This window comes from Lingula anatina, chromosome 8, assembly GCF_051362555.1.
Source record: "Lingula anatina isolate TDL-2025a chromosome 8, LinAna3.0, whole genome shotgun sequence".
NCBI classification, from domain to species: Eukaryota; Metazoa; Brachiopoda; class Lingulata; order Lingulida; family Lingulidae; genus Lingula; species Lingula anatina.
The window spans coordinates 14,556,210-14,565,632 of NC_141774.1; the positions used below are offsets into that span (position 1 = coordinate 14,556,210).

General features: G+C 40.6%; 2 protein-coding genes across 4 annotated transcripts; one reads left to right on the plus strand and one right to left on the minus strand.

The window, feature by feature from the left end:
* The first annotated feature begins 33 nt into the window (after positions 1-33).
* Positions 34-6,547, plus strand: LOC106174145 (uncharacterized). 3 transcript variants are annotated; one of them, XM_087018902.1, is made up of 5 exons: positions 34-125; positions 1,507-1,666; positions 3,620-4,729; positions 5,514-5,609; positions 6,171-6,547. In XM_087018902.1, the coding sequence occupies exons 3-5, from the start codon at positions 3,836-3,838 to the stop codon at positions 6,498-6,500; spliced, it is 1,320 nt and encodes a 439-aa protein (XP_086875028.1). In that variant the 5' UTR covers positions 34-125; positions 1,507-1,666; positions 3,620-3,835; the 3' UTR covers positions 6,501-6,547. The 3 variants fall into 3 exon arrangements, with proteins under 3 accessions (XP_086875028.1, XP_013411017.2, XP_013411020.2); XM_013555563.2 differs by lacking the exon at positions 34-125 and adding an exon at positions 2,972-3,052 and having other exon boundaries at positions 1,279-1,666; XM_013555566.2 differs by lacking the exon at positions 34-125 and having other exon boundaries at positions 1,279-1,666; positions 3,755-4,729.
* A 348-nt stretch (positions 6,548-6,895) lies between these two features.
* LOC106174161 (uncharacterized) lies at positions 6,896-9,380 on the minus strand. Its single transcript, XM_013555582.3, has 4 exons — positions 9,180-9,380; positions 8,496-8,697; positions 7,365-7,418; positions 6,896-7,069 (listed from the first exon to the last, which is right to left on the minus strand). The coding sequence occupies exons 1-4, from the start codon at positions 9,249-9,251 to the stop codon at positions 7,056-7,058; spliced, it is 342 nt and encodes a 113-aa protein (XP_013411036.2). The 5' UTR covers positions 9,252-9,380; the 3' UTR covers positions 6,896-7,055.
* Positions 9,381-9,423: the final 43 nt, after the last annotated feature.

Here is a 9,423-nt window from a genome sequence, read left to right on the forward strand (position 1 = left end):
CCCCCCCCCCCCTCCACACACACACAACTTACAGCACAGCCTGCACACATGGTTTCCGGAGACAACTGTTTGATGGGAAGATATCCCCTGATATCCAAGGAATGAATAAACAGCTAAAACAGCAGGTTGGTGTATTTAAGAAAGCTCAGCCAGCTGACAGCTATAGAAAACTCGATCCACCCTCCAGTGTTTTAACAAACAGAGTCCAAAATTCAACGCCAAAAGACGGAATTTAAAACCCTTTCTGACCTTCTACTTGTTACCTGGACGTAATTTAAGCATACTTTCAAAACTTTATGGGAATTAATCAAGTCTCTACAAAATTTAATTCTGCTTGTCCAGTTGGACCAGACGCTTTATACTAGGAAAATATTACTGATATAATTTAAGTGACATATATACAGTATATATGGGCGTCAGGCCAGTGGTTTGTGTCCAATGAAACTGCATGGTTGCCGTTGATAACGTTAAATCCCGCAGTGTTTAATGTCCCATAAAGTCCTTAATCAAGATCCTATATATAGAGTCCGATAGTCCTATGTGGGACATCTAACTGGAATTTTTCGGAAGGGCTTTCCCTGTCCCTTCGACAATATTTGCGGAAACTCATACAGGGTGTAATACGTATATGTTCCATATGCTTTACATAATTTCATGCTGTAGAACGTATCAAACAAACGTCTTAGACAATCTTATCTGGTAGAACGATACCCAATCAGTCAGTCGTTATCAGACGGTTGTTCACAGTTAATGAATATTGCAAAGTCGTGACTAAGGGCGCATTCCCGTAGATTTTAGATCGATCTATCCCCGTGGGGAGTCTCATTAGATTACTGTCAGATAATCCGGCTTAAATGTCCGTTCCGCCTACCACAAGCTGTAAGGGGGTAATTAACTTTCGTGCCCGCTCGGCTTACAGCTATTTAGCGTGAACCCCCAGGGAGTTAGGTCGATCTAAAGTAGATCGATCTAATCTCTGGGAATGGGGTCTTAGATCGATCTTACTAGATCGACCTAACTCCCTGGGGGATCACACTAAATTGTAGTCAGCCGACCGCGCACGGAAGTTAATAACCCCCTTACAGCTTGTAGTAGGCGGGACGGACATTTAAGCCGGATTATCTAACAATAATCTAGTGAGACTCCCCACGGGGATAGATCGATCTAAAAGCTCTGGGAATACGCCCTAAATCTGTGGGAATGCCCTCTAATTTACACGCTGTGAGTTTAAGATCTGGAGATATTAATTAATACCTGTAATACGGTCGGTGGTTGTAGTGGTAAAGGAATTTTATCAATCTTATCAAACTGTGCATTGAAACATCAAGCAAAAGGGTCATGAAGGAATACTTGGGAATTAGACATTAAAAACCAGCAGGGTAGCTTGGCTGTGATATGATAACTACATGTACACTCAGTACTAGTGTGAACATATTCGCGCGCTATTCCCATTGGTTTAGGACACTTTCCAAACAATTAAGGGTCTCTCTTTCACTTTTGTTGTAGCGGACTGTTGAAGAGGAAAGCAATTTGCTGGTACATTGTAGGCCTACATGTACCTGTGTATGTGTACGTGTATACTGTAAACGAGATACTGGTGCGGATTGTCCTCCTAACCACCCGCATTATTTGAGTGACAGTATTGCAACCAGCTGGTGAGAGAGAGGTAAGTCACAGTATGTAAGGACGACTATGTCGCTTGTTTATCAAGTGAACTACTAAACAGAGTCCCGAAGTTTTGTATAATGCTAGAGCCGGAAAATAATTTAAAGACAACACTTGGTTTCGTCTTGGGCTGCGTTTTCAGTCCGGTGGTTTAATTAATGTTTAACTATTGAATAGCGTCACGTGAACCTTCATAAATTTAACTTTAGTCAGACTAGTATCGTGCAGAGAACTTGAACAGATTGAGATAGGCCTATTCAGACGGCTGATCCGAGACTGACGAAGGTCCTGCAAAACCCAGCCTCACCATGCATGCTCGTAGTTTAGAGGTTTCTAACGGACCGCCCCTTTTTGCCTGGAAAAGGTATACGCTCTGGGTAAAATTTTATCTAGGTACACGAGGGGTTCATGTGAAAAGTCCACTCTTTCAGAAATACCCCCCCCCCCCTTTTTGAAATTAGCCTACAGGCCAGTCTGCTTTTATAATAATAATAATAATAATAATAATAATAATAATAATAATAATAATCCGGACAAGGAGCACAGTACGTTTTCCCACCGTTTAGCAATACACGTATAGCGGATATAGATAAACGTAAGCTAATTATAGCATACAAACCATATTATAAATACGAGCCGGGTGTTATTATGAAAACATCACACAGGAACCGGTATCTTCATTTTACAGTTCGTGGTTTTACTGGGACACCCTGTGTTTTGAGGTCTATTCCGAATCCGTCTTTTTCATCTCTCTTCCCGCGCCCTTTTTCGTTGAAAACTCTGGCATTTTGTTCGTGTGATTTTGTCTCTTACACACTTAAAATAAGCTTACTTGCCCACTTATGTCCCGATTTGATGTGCCTTTCGATGCACACTAAAATCGGTCGAATCAGGGCATAAGTCGGTAAGTAATTAATTCCTAAAGATAAAAATTAAGGCACTCATTTTGACATCAAGTGGTCTAATAATTTTAGTGATGAAGTACATTTGGCAGGATTTAACATGTAATTACGCTACAGGTTTTCCCTCCCTTTGACAATTAATTATGCCAGTTTACTTCCTGCTGTTTAATACAAGGTATACGGTCAGACATTTTTTTATGAAAAATCGAATTTTCCTCCAAAACATTAATTTTCTTCCCCTTCACAAACCATTGTTTGGTCCCTAGCTCACCAATACCGATCCCTGCACTTGCATTCAATGGCTTATACAGTCTCTAATTAACTTAATAAGTTACGAGTCGTTCTAAATGACTGTCCAGCCATTCTTGGGCCTTTCAGCCGCCATGTCCTCCTTTACATTTCAGAAGGAACTATCAACATCAGCTGCTTTTATTTGCGAGATTTAATTGGGAAAAGTAACTTGCAGATTACAGGATATAGTACATGTATGTAGACATATTAAATATGACTTTTGGGGCATTTTTAAACGCGTACAGTATGCCATTGGCCGCTGAAACTCAGGGTGCTGACAAAAAATGAACAGACACGCTACGCTGAAGATAGTGATTAGTTTTCAGTAACCTCTTCAAGGCGGGGTGGGAGATATAGCTTATAGTTTTCAGTAACCTCTTCAAGGCGGGGTGGAAGATATAGCTTAAGTTTTCAGTAACCTCTTCAACGCGGGGAGACACAGCAGGATGTGGTAGAGTTTTATTCTGGTTGGAAAATCAGAAAAAAAAAAACGTTGGCAAATACTGCGTACTTCCCAACAACATGACTATAGCTAATTAATGTCAGTATCATTTATAATATCGATCGCTGAACTAAACTTATATTGTTCATCTTTATGCATCATTGATGATGTCAGGAGAGAATATGGAATCTGACGAATGGAATGATTAAATGTTGTTAGCTAACATCGTGTGATCGTAAATGAATAAAACATCCAGGTTCCTAAATTTCAAGGATGCTCAATGTTACATGAATTCGATTCGCTTCTGTCTGCGTTGCAGGTTTTTCTATTCTGCGTTACCACTGATACAGCACTGAGTGTGCCAGCATAATGTCGAGGAGTACACTTTTGTAACGAAAAAAAAAAAGACGATGAAAGTTTGCTGAAATCATACATTAACCAGCATTGTTTACAGATAGCAGACGGCAGTTGATTCGCAGCAGACGATCGTACAAAGCAGGACGAAATAACTGCGGGAAAACATATTGATATAGACATGTCTGAAGAGACAGAAAACCCGAGAGCCTCCGATCCTATACGATGTCCAACACCTCGTGAAGGAGAAAAGACAGTGGTGCACCTTTCGTCATATCTATCTGTGGAGTCGGCAGATAGTGAGGCAGATTATTCTGCGGTTACTAATGGCGGTTACACACCATACTGTACGGAAGTACCGGGAAGCTGTGGCGATGCCGATAAGCAGAATGATTTTTCAAATGCAAACGATGCAAAAAGCGATGGTGCCGACAGTGTTTTCGCCGACGCTGAGCGTCAGTCGACAGGAAGCAGTCAATCTGGAGAGGCTCCCAGTCCGTTTGAGACGGCAGACGCCACGAAGATTTCAGCCAGTAACCGGAGAACACAATCCTCTTCTTCTTCTTCTGAATCAGGAGTTAGGAGGCCCTCGCTTGTCGGCGCTTTCACCAGTGCGGCGTCAGGCCACAAACAAACTGGAAACCGCCCTCAGCAAAAGATGGTCCGAAGTAAGTCGACCACGGCGTCGGATCACGCTCACAAAGATGGCCACTACCGGGACAGCATCGCCAGCCGAATACGCCTCGAGCACGCGCGGACACCCCTGCCGGATCCAGGTCCACCACCGATGGACTACTTGACCCCCTTGCAGAAAAAGGACCAAATGATCAAAGATTTGAAAGCGGATCTTAAGGGCGCACAGAACCAACTCGCTGCCATGGAAGCGGACAGAGAGAAACGCGACAAGGAGATGGAGGCCACGTGGAAAGCAATCGTCGACGCCAAAGATCGCGAGATTGAGGACCTTAAATGGCGCCTTGACCAGACGGAATCGGAAAAAACGGCGCACATGAAGAAAAATGTGGACTTAAGCCAAAAGGTGGTTCAGCTGGAAGATATGATACAGAATCTAAAGGTGATTTTATTTGTATTAAAAAAAGAAAGAAAGAAAGAAAGATTTAAACAGCATCGCCTTTAAGTGTGGCGACTGTTCGTGCATAATAGATAACGTATTTTAGAGCTATATTTATATTTGGCATCTCATAATTAGACCCTAACGTCTATTGTTCACTATACGGGAAAATCTATATTGACAGAAAATCACGTGATCTTGGTATGCAGGTGGCAGAAATTAATCTCCAAGCTATATTAAAAAGGTATTGGGTGAATTGAATTACTTGTATCAACTTATATCGTATTTGTTCCTAAATAATATAATATATGACTGGTATACCAATTTTAGTACATTTAATCACCATTAGCCGGAAAATAAATAAATAAATAAAATAGAATGCTGACGTCAACTTTCAATTTATATAGTGGTGAAATAAGATAATTTTAGACCCCATTCCCATACCTAGATCGATCTAGCGGAATCGGTCAATCTCCGATCGAGGGGATTCTCGCTTAATTGCTTTCAGATTTAGCGGCTGCGATGTCTGGCACGTCTATTGAAGCTGTTAGGGGGTAATTAACTATCGCTTAGCAGCTTCAGTAGGCGTGTCAGACATCTATGCTGAAAGCAATTTAGCGAGAATCGCCTTGGAGGAGGACCAATCCCGCTAGATCGATCTAGGTATGGGAATGGGGTCAAAGTCTCTTCCTTAGATAAGAAATGTGAATTGAAATGATCTTACGATCCATTAAACGGTCCTAGAATAATAATCTAACCAGCTTCTCTGCGTTTCTCTTTCGAGTAGAAGACGATGCAAAGAAATGACGAAGAGACGCAGGCGATGTACTTCAAGATGTATGAGAAGGGGAAAGCTAGTGCCGAATTTGAGCGTCAGGAAGAGGTAGTATATGCAGTCATATTCAATATAACCTGGCGCAAACCGTTGGCCATTTGTAACGAAACTGAGGGTCCATGTAACAGAAAGTCCGCCCTCCATATAGTTACAATGGTTAGGGTTAGCCTGACCTAAGTGGGACAAAATCTTGGGCAAGGCTTACCTGTACAAATGAATGGGAAGCGGACTCTCTGTTATGGGGAACTCACTGTCACGTTACACCGGGAAAACTTGCACACTAGCTGTTGTTCTTCTATACTACTAGCGGCCCGTACAGTTGAGTATATGCGTAAATAAACTGTCAGGATTATGTATATGTGTGAACATGTCATTAAATATGCAAATGCATTTTGGATAGAGAGGCCGCATATTTGAAACCATGACCGGCTGAAGTTTTGCTCATCTATTTCAAAACCGTATGTGCGTAAAACTCATAAATTGATGGATCGCATTTGTTTTCTGTTTACGGCTCAACATCAACCTGTTCTACTTATCGGAATATCCTTATTTAAATATACAGTGATCATTTAAATTGGTCACATTTTATTTATTTATTTTTAAAACTAGGTTGAAAAACTTGCCGCCGAGGCCCCCCAAACAGTGACCGATCAAGAGATCCTGCGAAAGCTTAAGCGCACTGAAAAACAACTCGAGAGATGGCAGTCTTTGAAACGGGATGAAATTTACAAGAACGGCGCGCCAGTGACAGACGCGGAGGTCAAGGTCAGATTTATGAAGGACGCCATGTTTCACTTTCTAACCGACTCTAAGGATAGACTACAGCATCTGCGGGCTATGGTGAATATATTTGATTACACGGAAGTCCAGAACCAAGTGATTGCAGATGCCTTGAAGAAGAAAAAGATCGACGTTTTAAATGCAAATTTTGTGAAATGAACGGAGCTGAGAGCAGGTGGTCTTAATAAAATTCAGTTTCAACACCAGTCTCATAGTTTCGTTAATTCTGAATAGTTAAAACCATCCGTGGAAACTTAATTGTGACATTCAAATAATTAAGTCATAATCAAGGTAAATGGGTCAAGGACAAGGCCGACAGTTCTGGCAAAAGTCTCCCACAATTTTTGAGTTGTGTGCATCAGTTATGTACAATGTTATCAAAAGTACTACGTTATTAAATTATTTTTTTAATTGGGAGGTGGGTGGGGTGGGGTGTAGTCCTGCAAATTAGCAGTACTTTTATTTTTTATTTTTTTTTTTGGGGGGGGGGGAGGGGGGTTCTCCAACATTCACAATACTTGCACATTTCTCTGTGCTTATCAATGACATTAAACTTTTTTCTTTCACATTTTTTTTTATTTCTGGGTTTTTCTTTTCTTTAAAACTTTGTACAGAAAATACACCTGAAGGTTAAAAAGTTCTTAACTCAGTCCCAGTTTTAATCTGTACAATTTCTTCCAGTTCTGTACAAACTTCCAGTTGAAGATATTCAGTCTAGTCGAACAATCCTGGAAAACAAAAAATTGAGTACATAAATAAACAGCTCAAATTAAATCTTTGTGATAAATAACAATTCTTAAAAAAAAAATATACTCACCCCATATAATAGCTTCGAAATAAAAGGTTATATCACTATTCGCAATGCTTTGGAGTTACGGAGCCCAGCTTACTTTCCAGTAATCTCTTTAACTAATACTGCATTACTAATTAACCAGACTAGATAGCAGCCCCAGTTTTTAAGATTACTAAGTTTGTAAGTGTCCAGTAGACATTGAAACTCAGGTGTGTCATCTGAATACTCACCAAAGCCCATATCATCATCAGACTCCTCTGATTCCTCTTTCTTCTCTTCTTTAGCTGAAAAACAAACCATCGGGTTAGCATCAGTTGACTTCATAAATTATTCTCTGGGGTTTTTGTTTTGTTTTGTTTAGCCAAATCACTTATTTTCATCATTTTTTTTTCTCCAAATGCTTTAAATTTGACTAAAACAAATTAGATCAACCCTATTTTGTTTAGCAATTTTAAGTCCACTTAGAATTTGGCTTTATTGGGGAGTGCTAGCACTACATCAGATTCTAAAATTCTATCTAGTACATTCTCAGGGGAAGAGCCTGGATTGTCTGGTCAGACATGTTGTACCTGGCAATCCTGCTGATCACGACCAGTAAAATTTTCATAAAAATTCTGCTCAGTTGATCCAAGGGACCACCAACAATTTAAAGAGCAGTTGTTAAAGTGATAATAACTCTTCGTTTCGACCAAAAAATGAATTTTCCTGGAGTAAAAAACAATTTTCCCATACTGACCAATGGTTAATGAATCCATTTTTACATTCAAAGTTAGTCCCTGGTTTTTTTCTAAAAAGTTTGGTTTTTTGTTAAAATCTCTTAAGAGATTTTAACAGAGTATAGCCATCAATGGAGGTCACGTGGTCTAAAGACAAGCTCAGATATCAGAATAATAGCTATAACAGCCGTTTTTGTGGGAAAACAGAATATATTATATTTTTATGAGCCATTCACAATGTTTTTATTGTGAAATACAGATTTCATACGAAGAGTTATTATCCCTTTAATTTTTTTTTAAATTTCAGTTAAACTGGGCAAAATATTCTTTTAGTCAGGCAAATTTTTCATAACCATTGGTCCAAATGTCTAGCTGTTTTTGAAAGTTTTTACTGGGAGAGACTGAAAGCTGCCACAAGCACTTCACAATCCTTGTTTGGTCATTTATTTAAACCAGACATGATTTGGGTTGTAAGGATAAAGTAGGAAAAAAATAGGTCAGTGGCCTCAAGACTGAAGGTTTGGGGGGAAGGGATGGTCTCAAGACAGCAAACCACAGTGAAAAAAAATCCTATTTCCCATTTAAATCGAAGGAAAAATCATGTCTGTTAAACCTCGCTTTGACTTGTACTGCTCATCCCCTCACCTTCCTCTTTGGAGGCACCTGCACCGGCATCACCGGCAGCAGGGGCAGCACCACCAGCGGCGGGGGCAGCGCCCACTGAGCTTCCAACATTGGAGATCAGATCCTTGATGTTGATCCCCTCCAGAGCCTTGGAGAACAGACCAGGCCAGTAGGGCTCTACTGAGTAATCAGCTGCCTTCAGGATGGTGGAGATCTTCTCTGCCTGGAAGTAGGTTTACATGATTTAAAATTTGATAGCTGGAAGAGGAACATCTTTTATTATCTCTTTCTCAAGACCCCACCCCCACCATACACATGCCATCTCTGAGAGGTGCGCCTATACTGAATAGCAACACACAAACTGCAAAGTGCTCTAATACGCCATCTTCAACATACAAAGTAAAACTGACAAAAAATCATGATTTAGTTAAGGCACTGGAGTATAATGACATATTGCACAAGAGCTATGTAATACCACTTCCATGTACTATGTCAAGTCTCGAGTCAAATCAAGGCAACGGCCTATTGGCTGAGATTTTAAGTGGCAAGGCAGGCAAAGCCATACGGGGATAGAAGACGACGGTTTTCATCGGGTTTCCATGTGAGCAAGGTAAATTTAGGCACTAACTTAAGTAAATATCTGCCGCAGTAGGTACTTAGGGATGTCATGCATGTGAAATGCTAGTTGTGAACACATCAACTTACCGTGATCGGTACATCATCATCAGCAAGAATAAGAGCACTGTAAGTGCAAGCTAATTCATCATTGCTAGACATTCTTGTAGTGTGTTTTTGTTATCCTGTCGGATGGCTTGAAATGACAGTGTATGTCGCCGATTCGGCCTTAGCTCGTTGGAGGACAGTACACTTCTCGAACCAATATGGTGGAAAAGGCCGTGACCCGGAAGTACATCTTGAAGGTCAGGGAGCCGAGATATGCAATATCACG